The sequence below is a fragment of the Orcinus orca genome, chromosome X (assembly GCF_937001465.1).
Source record: "Orcinus orca chromosome X, mOrcOrc1.1, whole genome shotgun sequence".
Lineage (NCBI taxonomy): Eukaryota > Metazoa > Chordata > Mammalia > Artiodactyla > Delphinidae > Orcinus > Orcinus orca.
In genome coordinates this window covers 88,347,312-88,361,773 of record NC_064580.1, presented here as the reverse complement: position 1 = coordinate 88,361,773, position 14,462 = coordinate 88,347,312, and the positions used below count along the sequence as shown (strand labels likewise).

The 14,462-nt window shown below is 43.8% G+C and overlaps 3 protein-coding genes across 4 annotated transcripts in view; 2 read left to right on the top strand and 1 right to left on the bottom strand.

Moving 5' to 3' along the window:
• XKRX (XK related X-linked) overlaps window positions 1–14,462 on the top strand; it is a 70,041-nt gene that overhangs the window by 13,898 nt on the left and 41,681 nt on the right. The gene's annotated exons all lie outside the window — the stretch shown is intronic.
• Window positions 1–14,462, top strand: part of TRMT2B (tRNA methyltransferase 2 homolog B) — an 88,898-nt gene that overhangs the window by 49,024 nt on the left and 25,412 nt on the right. The window lies entirely within an intron of this gene.
• ARL13A (ADP ribosylation factor like GTPase 13A) lies at window positions 3,514–13,340 on the bottom strand. Its single transcript, XM_012538144.2, has 8 exons — window positions 13,282–13,340; window positions 12,855–12,925; window positions 7,853–8,102; window positions 6,854–6,959; window positions 6,154–6,341; window positions 5,221–5,311; window positions 4,963–5,125; window positions 3,514–3,651 (listed from the first exon to the last, which is right to left on the bottom strand). The coding sequence occupies exons 1-7, from the start codon at window positions 13,338–13,340 to the stop codon at window positions 4,991–4,993; spliced, it is 900 nt and encodes a 299-aa protein (XP_012393598.1). The 3' UTR covers window positions 3,514–3,651; window positions 4,963–4,990.

Here is a 14,462-nt window from a genome sequence, read left to right as displayed (position 1 = left end):
ACAGAGGATTAATCTCCAAAATTTACAAGCAGCTCATGCAGCTCAATATCAAAAAAACAAACAGCCCAATCCAAAAATGGGCAGAAGACCTAAATAGACATTTCTCCAAAGAAGATATGCAGACTGCCAACAAACACATGAAAGAATGCTCAACATCACTAATCATTAGAGAAATGCAAATCAAAACTACAGTCAGGTATCACCTCACACTGGTCCGAATGGCCATCATCAAAAAATCTAGAAACAATAAATGCTGGAGAGGGTGTGGAGAAAAGGGAACCCTCTTGCACTGTTGGTGGGAATGTAAATTGATACAGCCACAATGGAGAACAGTATGGAGGTTCCTTAAGAAGCTACAAATAGAACTACCATATGACCCAGGAATCCCACTCCTGGGCATATACCCTGAGAAACCACAATTCAAAAAGAGTCATGTACCACAGTGTTCTTTGCAGCACTGTTTACAATAGCCAGGACATGGAAGCAACCTAAGTGTCCATCAACAGATGAATGAATAAAGAAGGTGTGGCACATTGTACAGTGGAATATTACTCAGCCATAAAAAGAAATGAAATTGAGTTATTTGTAGTGAGGTGGATGGACCTAGAGTCTGTCATACAGAGTGAAGTAAGTCAGCAAGAGAAAAACAAATACCATATGCTAAAACATATATATGGAATCTAAGGGAAAAAAATGGTTCTGAAGAACCTAGGGGCAGGATAGGAATAAAGACACAGATGTAGAGAATGCACTTGACACAGGAAGGGGGAAGGGTAAACTGGGACGAAGTGAGAGAATAGCGTTGACATACATACTCTACCAAATGTAAAGTAAATAGCTAATGGGAAGCAGCCGCACTGCACAGGGAGATCAGCTCGGTGCTTTGTGACCACCTGGAGGGGTGGGATGGGGAGGGTGGGAGGGAGACAGAAGAGGGAGGGGATATGGGGATATATGTATACATATAGCTGATTCACTTTGTTATACAGCAGCAACTAAACATTGTAAAGCAATTATACTTCAGTAAAGATGTTAAATAAGAGTATGCTGGCTGTATTGGGGGGTATTCTTTAAATTTTTATTTATTAATCATTTTATTATTTATTCATTTTATTATTGATTGATTGATTGCTGCGTTGGGTCTTCATTGCTGCCTGTGGGCTTTCTTGAGTTGTGGCGAGCGGGGGCTACTCTTCGTTGAGGTGCGTGGGCTTCTCATTGTGGTGGCTTCTCGTTACAGAGCATGGGCTCTAGGCGTGTGGGCTTCAGTAGTTGTAGCACGCAGGGTTCAGTAATTGTGGCTCATGGGCTCTAGAGTGCAGGCTCAGTGGTTGTGGCACACAGGCTTAGTTGCTCCACAGCATGTGGGATCTTCCCGGACCAGGGCTGGAACTTGTGTCCCCTACATTGGCAGGCGGATTCTTAACCATTCTGCCACCAGGGGAGCCCTCTTTAAATAATTTTGGTTGATAGATTTTATGTAGGAAAATTTGGTTGACACCCAGGAACACATATATTGTACAAAGGGAAGTATGCCAATATACTGAAATTCAGTTTTGTCAGAGGTCGTTTCAACCTAAATTCTCCACCCTGCCCATATTCATAGATAGCATTCCCACACCCTTTTAGCCATACTTTTCCTTCTCTCTTGGCTGAGAAAGTATGCCTGCCTCATAGACATACATGCCATAGAGAGAAATGTGGGTGGTCCAATTTTCTGAAGAACCTTGGTTTGTTGAATTATAGTCTCCTGCCTGATAAAACTGTTCTTCAGTAGAGGTATTTGCTGCGTCCCTGGGTGAGAATGATTGTCAGCAGAATTCTCCAGTGATATTTATTGGGCAAATTGGAGGAAAGTAGGTGGGTCAAGAGTGGCCAGAGAAGCCCCAGAGAGGGTGTAGTACATTGAGGCATGGAAGATAGCACACTGGCTTGGGCATGCAGGAGATCTGGATTTTAGGAGCATGTCTGTCAATGATCGCTCTACAGTCATGGGCAAGTCACTTAACCTTTCTGTACCAAATTCCTAATCTGTATAACAACTGGGGTTGGACTAGAGGTGTAAGGTTCCTTCCAGCTCCATGACTAATAAGCTGAGCCTTAGTCAGAATCCTGTCAAAGACCCACAAAGTGCCTGGGGTGATCCTCTTGGACATGAGGCCATATGCAATGCATAAAACAAATGCTGCAGTCTTTGACAGTGTCAGGCCCTCCAGAAGGGGTTGTGAGACTGATCCTTTATGTGCCAGGTTTCTATCTCTCAGAAACAATTATAGGCTAGTTGGTTTATACTGCCTGGTGAGACCATATAGGATAGGAATTAAGAGCATGAGTTATGGAGTTGGAGCTTAGTTTGAAAACCAGTTCTGCCATTTCCTAATGGGTGCCCTGGGGTAAATGATTTGACCTCTCTGAACATTAATTTCTGCCTCTGCAAGATGATGATAATAGAACCGACCTCATAGGCTTGTGACGATGCAAGGCAGTAATGTATGTAAACCACTTAGCCCAGCGTCTGGCAGAATGGAAGTGCTCACTCACCCGTGTCTGCCACTACCATGGGTGTGCTTATTGCTGTCAACGTAGTTCTGACATGGGCGTGGTGAGGCTTCAGCATCTTTCCTGGGTATAGCTTTCTCTTTCTGGGTAGAGTTTGAGCAAAGCGTAAGCAGATCTTTCTGGCCTAAAGTAGCTCTAGAGTCAGATCTGGATTTGGTTCCCTGTTCTGCATCTTACAGGCTGTGGGACCTTGGATAAGTTATTTAACTTCCCTACCCCTTAGTTTCTTCATCTGTAAAATGCAGGCAGGTATACTGCCGACCCCCAAGGTTTTTGTGAATAAGATAATGAACGTGAAGAGCTTAGTGCTGCGTCTGACATCCAGAAGGCACTCAGTAAATGGGGGCTGTGGTATTGATGGTGAAAGTAACAGCTGAACTAATAGTGAAGAATGATTACCACCACTACTACTGCCTTCCTTGGGATGGAGAGTTGAATGTGTTTAAGCTCGTACGGTTTTTGCATACCTAACCTAAGTGTTAGGAGAGACAGCAATTGCTATTCCTGAAGGGACAGCAAAAGAATTGTCGCCAGGCTTCTCAGACAGTGGTAGGGAATTTAAAACTGAGTTGTTTTCAGAGGCATGATTGAAATTGATTCAGCAGAGCATAATTCTCAGTAGAACAGTTCTATTTATTTATGCCAGTCCCCTTCCACCCAAGAACATAGGGGGAAAATGTAATTCTAAACTGACCCTGTACTTCTAAGGCTCAACTGCAGTTGGTCACCCACAACATGTTGCTCACAAACTTCATCGGGAGCACCTGGGTACAAAGACGTCAAGGCTCTGATCTTCTTTGCCAACGTTGTCTTCACTCTCAAACGGATGCCGCCTAACTGTTCTTGAGCCTCTCGGTGGGGTAAGATTCATTTTATGGCTCGAATGTCGATGTACAGGCACAATGGGAGTTCTCAGGGATATTATGTTAGAGTAGGTGGAGTTGTAGGGGGACTGTAGAGGTACTAACAAACAGAAATTGAAAAACTGAATAATCCTAATGGTTCTGTAGATGAACCCATTTACTAAAGGAGGGATATGAGATGTTTCTTTTGACTTCCCTTCATTTTCCTCTTTAGCACTCTGTTAAAAGTCTAAAAAAAGAAAGAAAATAGGTAGTCACTGCAAGCAAAGCTAAGCACCAGGCTTCCTGTCCATCCAGGTGAGGAGGGTGTTAGCTACTTTCCAAGGTCCCCAGTGTCTTCTCTCTTTTTTGCCCTTGGTTCTGAGGTTATAGAAATGAAAAATGGATTTCAATTTTGGACAGAGATTTAAAGGTAGATTCTGACATCTAGAAAGACACTTCCTCCACTCTTCTGCCAGATTCCATCCACTCACCTCTCATCCTCCTTCCCAGAGCAGTACCTCTCTCCTCCTCAATGTTCCTATCTAGGGCCCTCTGTGTAGGTGTAACAACCCAAGGCTCTGGGGTAGCCTGAAGGGCCAGATCCTTTGGAGAGCAGAAGTGACATTATAATATTGACAGTTTATTGTCATGGAGACTGGGGCCAAGGAACACTGAGATGGAGAAGACATTAACAACAATGGGCCTTTAAGTCATCACAGATTTTTTTAGTGCCTTTAGTATATTGGGAGAAATCATATATGATTATTAAAAAAATTTCCAGTAATAACAAAAATCCAAAGAAAGGTACCTTGGCTCTTCTCAAAATCACCTAGAATCTTACCCCTAGAGAAAACCACTGCTTGTGTTCGGTGATTCCCCTCCAGATGTTCTATGCATGTGTACACATCATGCTATATGTGCTGTGCTCTCAATTGCCATTTTCTCTAACAAAACTTTGGGTTGTGGAAAACTTTCCATGTCAGTAAATATAAGTCAACATTAGCCCTTTTAAGGTCTGCATAGTATTCCATTGTGTGGGTGCACCATAATTGATTTAGCCATTCACTATTGTTAGGCATTTAGCTTGTTTCCAACTTTTAGCTGTTATACACAATGCTATGATTGAGCAACCATGAGCATCCTTTTTGTGTACTTGTGTAATTATCTTTGGCTTCAGTTCAAGACATGAGATGATTGGCTCATAGGGTTTCCACAGTTTTAAAGTTCTCGATATATATCTATTGAGAGAGAGAGGGAGAGTAGGAGGGAGACATACAACCAAACTACTCTCCCTAAAGGTTGTACCAATTTGTACTTCCACCACTGGAAATCATAACCTTTAAGATAACCTTATAGCCATCCAAACAAAGATCTTGGGGCATCATACTGGACGGCCAGAGGGTGATCCCCAAGCACTTCATCTACATATCTTTCTTCTGACCACCAACCATAGTATGAGAAAAGAGTTTTGGACTCAAAATACGAATACTGTTTTATAAATTGTGAGGAAAAGCCTTTATATCTTTTCTTCTCTGACTAACCACTGATCCAGGATTACCTTCAAAAAGCTTTCTCAGCATATGGAGCTAGGGGCTCTGATTGTAGCCAGGCTCAGTGGTGTTACAAGCTCCATTTCCCCCATAACATTCATCCTCCTCCTTGGGTTCGTCTAAAGCAAATGTTACTGATGTGTTCTTTTTAGGTCTTGTTATACCTTCTTTCTGTATAGCAGGAAGATGAAGGAAAAAAAAGTCAGTTGGTGCCCGAGAGCTCAGGGATTGGTCCCTGGGGCAATAACATTTAGTGAGCCACTTACCTGTAGGATTGGCTTTAGAGGCCTAGGTTCCATTGAGTGTTGTCCTAGGTGCTGTCTTTTTTCTTCGGACTTTCCCATCCTGGTAGTGAAGCTGGGGAAGATAGAAAGGACAAAGCCATAGTGAAAACAGATGCAAGCTCCTTAATCAAATCCAGCTGTCCCCCCATCCCTGCCATATGTCTTTGGAACAATTAAAGGGACAACAGAACAAGAGGACATTTAGTCCTTTTATTCCTCAAAACCTTGATCACCCCGTTTTCTTTATTTTTCTTCTTCTTTTCCATATTCCTGTTCCCTCCCATCTTTCCTTATCATTGGGATGATCAGAGAACAGGAAGCGGAGAATGTGGGGCACCTCCAGGGTATTTAGCCATAGAATATTGCCAATAAGCTCCTTAAGGGGCTCGTGCTCCTTTTCTCCTCTCTGTGACAAACCAGGGAATTGAAACCCTGTTTTGGAGACAATGTAATACTGATGACTTAACTTATCCCACTGACGTGACCACTCAAATTGTGCCGAGGGGAGGGTATACCTAACAATGTTGGTATGTTTGTGGTCACTGCCCTCGCCCCATTTGGGCCAACTGATCTTGAGAGACTTGCTCAGCACCGCACAGAATCCATGCCCCTCCCAGAACTCACTGCTTAGGTTGAAGACTGACTTTTGCATCTATTCTTTTTTTTTTTTTTTTTTGCGGTACGCGGGCCTCTCACTGTTGTGGCCTCTCCCATTGCAGAGCACAGGCTCGGGATGCGCAGGCTCAGCGGCCATGGCTCACGGGCCTAGCCGCTCCGAGGCACGTGGGATCTTCCCGGACCGGGACACGAACCCGTGTCCCCTGCATCAGCAGGCGGACTCTCAACCACTGTGCCACCAGGGAAGCCCTTTTTCATCTATTCTTATCAGTACACCTAATAGAGACAGCTTGGTACCTGTCTGATGAGCATATTTCCCCAAAGCCTCTGGTGCTCTTGGGGGCTGGGATGCTCGATGGGAGTGGCTGTTGGTGAGCACACAGCTCTTCATATTTATCCCCAATGGCAGATAACAGCCAGCGCAGGCCTCCAATTATAGGCTCATGGTTCCTTCTCTGGCGGTTTTTGATGGCTGAACAGGGCTCCTGTGACAAAAAGAGAAGGCTCCAGCCCAGCAACCTGGGACCCCTGGGGCTCACAGTCCCAGTCACCCTCAGCCAAAGAGCACAGGTGCACATAAGCTCTGCTGTGCCTAGAGAGGCTCTTAAGACTTCCTAGGAGATTCTCAGCATTCACTCCTGAGAAGGTATATGAAAGGTACAAAAGCTAAGATCCTTTAATCAAGTGTAATGTCTTGGATGTGTGATCTCGGACAGGTCACTCAGAGTCTCTGAGCCTTAACTTTCTTAACCATAAAATGAAGCTATTGAAACTTCCAACTTTAAAGAGCTATTTTGCAGGCCTAATGAGAAAACAGATGTGAAAGTGTTGTAAGAGTGTGATATTTATTATCACTGTTGAGTCAGAAATCATCACTGTAGTTGTTGCCTGGCAAAGAGAGGCTCTGCCTAAGACCCGGCATAGGAGGCTGATTATGGGCCAAGGGAGGCATCGGCCTTGCTTGAGAGGACAAGGGAGGGGAGGGCTAGACACTTACCACTCGGCACAGGGACTGGTTCTTGTTTGTTAGCCTTTCCAGCAGCAGATATTCAGTAATATCACGAAGTAGCAAGGCGTCCTTCTTGTCTTGCTTGTTGGCCAGGCTAAAGCCGGGCATTGGAGAGAGGGAGGGAAGAAGAGAGGAAGAGTAAAACTGAGATAGAGGCCAAGGGAAAGAAAAGAAGGGAAAGAGGGGGACAACCAATTCTGGTACAGCTGCTACATATCCAGGGACTAGCTTTTAAGCCATACCCAGTGCGATGAGCCCGACATTTTTCTAGCCAACTCTCAGTGGAGGAAAGAATAGCACAAGTAATTTGAATCCGAGATAATCCCCAGGCCTCATTTCTCACTTCCTCTACACTGCACCATCAAACTTTAATTAGAATTGCTAACTGGGATACGAATGAATTTGGCGCTTCTACATCCTCCCCCAAACTCTGTCCACGCTTGGGTTGGTGGTCCTAACGGGGAACAAAAAAGGCTAAAAGGGAGTGGGGGAGGGGTGAGGATTGACTGGCCACCTGAATCATCACCCTGGGGTAAGAGTTAGTTACATAACTCTCGGGCAGTTTACCAGGGGAGGAGGCCATTGGCACTGAATATACAAAATAGGGGTTTTCTGCCATCATCTCAGGGTCAAAGACCGAAGCCAGAAAAAAGAAGCAAATTTAGGAAGGCAGTCTTCAGGAAGAGTCGAGGGATGGGTTGGGGCGGGGGGTGCAGTGGAAGATCCAGATATTACTCTCCATTTCCCTCTGATGCTTGCCTTCAAAATTACCTTTGCACAGTTAGGTAACAGGTTCCCCCATGGCAGTGCCTGGTACAAAGTGGCTCTTGAAAACAGCCCCCAGAGGACTGGGCCACTCCCCCTCAGCCAAAGAGGAGAGGAAGTCTAACTGGATGTGACACTGGGACCACTTAACCCTTCCTCTGTCTACTTCTTCTAAAGGCACAAAATGGGAAGGGGAAATTGGACACAAAGGCAGACTCTTACAATAGGATGGGTTTCCCGGCCACTCTTTCATCAGACAGCAGGTGTGGTAAGATGACCTTCACTTCCTGCATGCGGCTTAAGTCACTGGAATCCAGGACAAAAACAAGTCCATGTGCCTGTGCGTAGTAGCTTGGCCAGATTTCTCGGCCATTCCTGTCTCCATTCAGATCATAGACGGAAACTTCATAATCATCCAGGAGGAGTGTGGTCAGTTCAGGTTTCATACTACCGCCCGTCCTACTGGGGAGTACTATACATGGGGGAAGAGAGGAGAAGCAACAACAAAATGGGGCTATAGTTAGATGAATTTGTTAAACGATGATCTGAACTTTGACTAGAGCCTGCCCTGAGGAATCCTACGAATGTATCCTGCCATCTGGCTCATGCTCGCCAATCCATCCTCCTAAACCGCACTTTGCTCATGCTACCCTCTCCTGGCTCAGTAACCTTCCGTGAGTACCCACTGCTCCGAAGGTAGAATACAGACTCCTTTGCCTCCTAACCTGCCAGATCCATCTCTTCCCTGACTGGTGTCCAGGGTCCCTGGTACCCAGTCTCTTCCTCCCTATGCTTCTTGATTCATGTGCCTCTCTACCCCCCACTCCACATGATTGTCATGCTCTTTCTTGCCCTGGGCCTTCACAAGATGCTATTCCTGCTGGTTAGAACACTCTTCCACTACTCTCTGCTTGGTTAACACCTATTTTGTTTTTTAAATATCAATTTAGATCTTGTTCCTTCTAGAAAGTTTTCTCTAACTCACACCACCATCCCCCACTTTCTTCTGGGCTTACCACCATCACAGCACATATTACAGTGTTATAAATTCTATGATTTATTTATCTGGGTTATAAACTGCAACAGGATAGGAATCCCTTCAGTTTTACTTACTGTTATATACATAATGCCAAGCACAGAGGTTGGCACACAGGTGCTCAATAAATATTTGTTGAATGAATTTGATGAGTGAATGAATGAATGAACAGGACGTTCTTCTCTCGCATCCTTTCTTCAAGGCCCAGCTCAAGTACCACTTACTTTAGGAAGCTTCTCTGACCAGTCCAGCTCTCACTTCTCTCTCTTTTTGAACACGTGACCTGTTAAACTGGCCCTTCACCTCATTCTGTGCATGTCCTGTCTCCCCAGCTAAAATCTAAGCTCTGTGAGGGAGGGGCTCTGCATTCCCTTATGCACAGTAGGTGTTCAGTAAATGTTTATGGTGCCTGTTACTGTGGATGAGCGTATGAAGTCCTCTTCCTCCTATCTCCTCCGAGAAACCATGCCAAACTCAGATACCTTTGCCCTTTCAAGGCTATGGCCAGACCATACAATCCCACAGGGCATTCCACCCCTCACTCAGCCCCCAGAGAAATGTGGTTCAGCATGACAGTCCATAGACACATTCCAGTCTGTTGAACTGACCGTTCTGGCCCAGCTCTCTGCCCATATTAGTAGCAAAATGATTTTATAGATTCTCTACACTCATACCTGGGAGTTCTAAGACCAGAATCAGTAGCTTCTTATTTATAGTTTCAAATCTACCTGGAACATTTTCCATAGGATTGCCAGAATAAGTCGTTTAGCTGACAAGTTAATAGGATGCTTTCAGATCTTTGGAAATGTATGATTATACACACATTTACATGTATACATGTCTCTCTATATGTGTGTATATGTACATATTATTACATTTTAATGTCATCTCATAATGTCCTCTTCTGTTTTTATGTTAGTCAATGATTTATTTTTAATTATAGCTTTCACAGAACATATAATTTTCAGTCACAGCTTTGATGTGTTATTTGTTATGTCTGTATTAGACTACTTAAAAATAATAAGTGAAGAGGTTAAAACTCTAAAGGTAATTTTAAAATCTTGTTTTCAGTATCAGTGCAAGCTTTATCTTTCCCCATTTTTTTTCTTTTTACTTGAAACCTTACCATTTCTTCAATAATTCAATGTACTGTTGGCAAACTCTAGATGCCACCAGAAGTTGTCCCCTGAAAATTTACATTTCTCTTATTTCCTCTATTAATTTATAAACACTCTGAGGACAGGTACTGAGATGAATCCATTTCTATATCCCTAGCAGAGTGTTGCATAAAGCATAGTTTGGGGACTGTCTGCTTTAGAGTTACATGTGGGTGATTGTTAAGCCCTACCCTGTACCAAATGAATCAGAATCTCTAGGCTTGGGACCCAAGCATCTGTATGTTTAGCAAACTCCTACATTTAACAAAATCCCCAGGTGATTCTTCTGCACCTTACATTTTGAGACCCACTGCCTTAAAGAGCAGTAAAATTCATGCCTGTTGTGTCTCAGCATCATCTGGTGTGCTTGTTAAGATTTTGATTCCCTGGGCCTTCTCCAGGCCAAAATATCTGAACCTTCAGGTCCCAGATCAGTTGGTGTGAAAGCTCTTCAGGTGATTCTGATTTTTGGCTCTCAGTACTGACTATGCTTCAGGATCACCTGTGGAGCTTTTAAAACCTATGACATTAGGCCTCATTCTCTGAGATTTTGATGCCATAGATCTGGGGCGGGGCTCAGGCAGCATTTTCTTTTAAAGCTCCCCAGATGATTGAAATGTATAGCCGGGTTTGAGAGAAACTGCTTTAAACGCCCTCATTTAGGGCACCTGCTTGTGCTCATGCTTGGGTTTCTTGCCCCATATGACCATGCCAGACAAAATAGTTATAGTGAATGATGTTGTTAATGATAATGGCTTATGTCCCCAAATATTTTATAGCTGGTGTCTTCAGAGATTCACACAAGTTACTACTTGTAGATTGGAACTTCCTCCCTAGGCTGTTATCTGTTTTTGGCAATCATAAACATTTGCAGGAGCTGGTGGGGGGGCAAGCTATTGCATTTTGGGTACAGAGGAACCTATTAGATTGACTCTGGCAGTCCTGCATGGACAGAGGTGGCCTGCGATGTTCTTTAGAATGTGACATCAGTGGCACTTTGCTTCTTAGCCATTAAAAACTTCTCCGTGAATGAAGTCACAACCATAAACCTATTGGTTTATCAATCAGCCCCAAGTTATTCACCAAGCACAAGGCAAGTTATACAGTAACAAATTAAATAGACTCCAGGCTCTGTCCTCCAGGAATTAGAATGGAAAGCAGATGCTATTCTCATAGGCAAAATAGCATAGGGCTAATTACAGATGAGTGCTTCCCAAAGCTGATTGGCCAATTGAAAGGCCTGGGGAGTTCTTAAAACATAGATTCCCGGGCCCCACCCAGACTGGATGGGAATCTAGGGGTGGGGCTGAGTTGGGTTCTAAAAATTATCCCCACTTTTATCAGTAATTTTGTGATTTACCCTGGCTCCTTGATTTTCTTGGTGCTGCTTACCTTTTTACCATTTCTGCCAATCAGAATTGGGAGAGGCAGTCAAGTCTGCTGCCCATAAGGTGGGATACCAGGCTGAACCATTGGCTAAAATGTGCTTGGGGCTGCCACTCTGAGGGTGGGGGGAGGGGAAGAGAGGGAAAAGTTGGAATGAGGCAACATGTAGCCTGAGGAGGATGGTGGAATGAGGGAGAACATTCATTCCACAAGTGAATGAGTACCTACCTGAACGTACTAAAAGTACAGAGACTGAAGATACAGAGCTGAAAAAAATCCACTATTTTTCCTCAAGGGCTCACAGTGTAGGGGATGGACTTGCAGTTGTGCAGTGATGTTGTGATAAGTGCATGATCGAGGGAGGCACAGAATAGAGTAGAAGCTGAAGAAGGAGGCGCTGGGCATTAGGGATGGCTTTCCTGAGGTCAAGCTTAGGCTGTGTCTTGAGGCATTTGATTAAGCAGGTAGATGATGGAGGGGATGAAATGCTAGGTAGCAGGAGAGCATGTACAGAAAGCGTGGGCATGTGAACTAGAATGGTATAGTGGCAGATGAATGGCAAGTCATTTGTTTTGGCTCCATCAAGGGGCCTATGTGCAGAGCATGGGAAATGAAGCTGGAAAAATCAGGGACCAAATCATGGAGGGCCTTCCTTGTGTGCAGCTGAGGAACTTAAGTTTTATTTTGATGACAACAGGGAGGCATTGAGTGGTTTCATGCAGGGTTGGGTCACGATCAGATGTTTGCATTAAGTCCTTCGGGCAGCTGTGTGGACTGAATACTGGGGAGACAGCTACAGACGGCAAGATCAGCCAGCAGGCTGTTGCTGTATTTCAACGAAATTGATGCTGGCTTCAAGTAGGCCAGAGGCAGAGGAGTCAAGTTAGCCCTTTCCTCTACTTTGTAGATTGCTGCCAGCCTATATAAAACAACCACCTCATCATAACCCTTCTTTTATTTAATAAAAATCAGTGGAGGGCATCCTGTGCCAACCACTGTGCTGGGCTCTTTGATTGGCTAGCAGTTAGCTGTGTCTTCACAACCGGAAAAGTAGCTCCCTGAAATTCTGTGTAACGGCTTCTTGAAATGTCAAGGTATTAAACTGGAGATTTGGTATTAAACTTGCACGTCTCTGAACTGACACCATTTCTCAAGCTCCAACCCTCTATATGAACTGTCACAAAGAGTTTCACGTTATTGAACTTCTTCATCATCCCCCACTTGTCTCTCTTATCTAGACCAAATTCCACTTTAATTGAGCTCTGAAACTAGACACTTTCAAACATGCTATCCTTCCTAATCGACTGTGGGGCTTTACATAGTCTGAGTTCATTCATACTGACATTATGAGAAGACCTTCAATTAGGATATCTTATAAAGGGAGCAGGTGACAGGCATTACATAAACAGGCTGATAACACCCAAGGAGAGCAGAGAGAGAGAGAGAGAGAGAGAGAGAGAGAGAGAGAGAGAGAGAGAGAGAGAGAGAGAGAGAGTGTGTGTGTGTGTGTGTGTGTGTGTGTGTGTTTACCTTAAAAGAGGAAACTCAAGGGTCATGAAGTAAGGCTAGGAAGGAATGATTGTTTCATTGGTCGCTGGGACCCATGGGAGACCTAAACCAGGATCTAATACTCTCAATTCCTTACGTCTCTGGAATGCCTTCACAAGAACAGTTTTGCCTGAGTTGTCCAGTCCAATGATAATGATGGTCACATTCCTAGAAATGGAAAATGAGCCAAAGCTTTAAAAGTACTGTTAGTTCTTAGGCTAAAGAAAGAATTATACTCTTCCTTGGTGTTTGGGGCTCTGCCTGCAGTGGTCCCAATGCAGTCATAAAAGGCACAGCCAGGTGGTAGAAGGTGGTGTGGGGACCCCTCCCCAAAGCCTCCAAGGATGCTTTTCTTGCCTTGTAGAATTGGCCATCCTCCCCCAACCCTGCCCTTAATCTTGTAGACACTACTTAGTCACTTCCCCTAATAATATATATCATAAAGATTTGTTCTTTGAGGGACTGTGGGCAGGTACATTGGAGGAAATGGTGGAACAGGTCTAGAGAAATAATTACAGTATTACCTTCGTGTCTCTTCAGTTGCGTTTACACGAGGCCAGCAGGAGGTCAGTATCCGGAACATGATTCAGCTTAGTTCTTTAATATTAAGGGAAACAAGTAAACAAGAAATCAGCCCCATTATTAACTCTGAACCTAAATCAGCTTATGAGTACACAGGTACTGATAAACAGGAAGCCTGGGACTGTCAGAAGTCCATTACTTTATTCTATCCAACCTTGTCTATGTCATAGAGGGAGGGACTGGTTATCGTCAACTCTAGTGGCAAAATGGGGTGATTTCTTATTAAAGCAACCCACATAGGCATGATGGCATCAGGTGTGACCTATCCCTTCAGCCATAGTTCATTCCTGTCATGAATATCTTCATGCAACCTTGGGGGTGCGGGTGGGGTGGAGAGATGTCTTGGAGAAGAACCAGCTTAGAGTTCAATTGGAAGACCTGTTCTAATGAACAACAGTTCATTGGGCTTGGTTCTCTTACTGCCTGTGCTTCCAAAATGTGGGTGTTGGTGACCCACTATCATAGATTTCATACAATTCCTAGTGCTATAAGGGATTTTAGAGATCATCTACTCTAACTGATTTCAAACATCAGTCCAGGTACCCTACTCTCAAAGATTCTCAGGGAACAGCATAAGCTCCCCAGGTGATATCAAAGTACAGCCGTATTTGGAAGTGATTGCCTAAGTAGAAAGGGTAATTTACACAGTCACTTTACAGTTAATCCGTGTTTTAGCATGTATTAGTATTTCATTACTTTTTATGGCTGAATAATATTCCATTGTATGGATATACCACCTTTTGTTTATCCATTCATCAGTTGATGGACATTTGGATTGTATTTACTTTTTGACTCTTATGAATAATCCTGCTATATACATGTGTGTACAAGTTTTGTGAGGACATATGTTTTCAGTTCTCTTGGGTATATACCTAGGAGTGTAATTGCTCGGTCATATGATAACTCTATGTTTAACCTTTTTAGGAAGTGTCAGATTGTTTCTACATTTTACATTCCTACCAGCAAGGCAGGATGGTTCAAATTTCTCCACATCCTCGCCAACTCTCACTGTATTTTTTATAGCCATACTAGTGGATGTGAAGTGGTATCTAATTGTGGTTTTACTTTATATTTTCCTAATGACTAATTACGTTGGGGCCCAGAGCTGGGGGAAGCTCTGGTT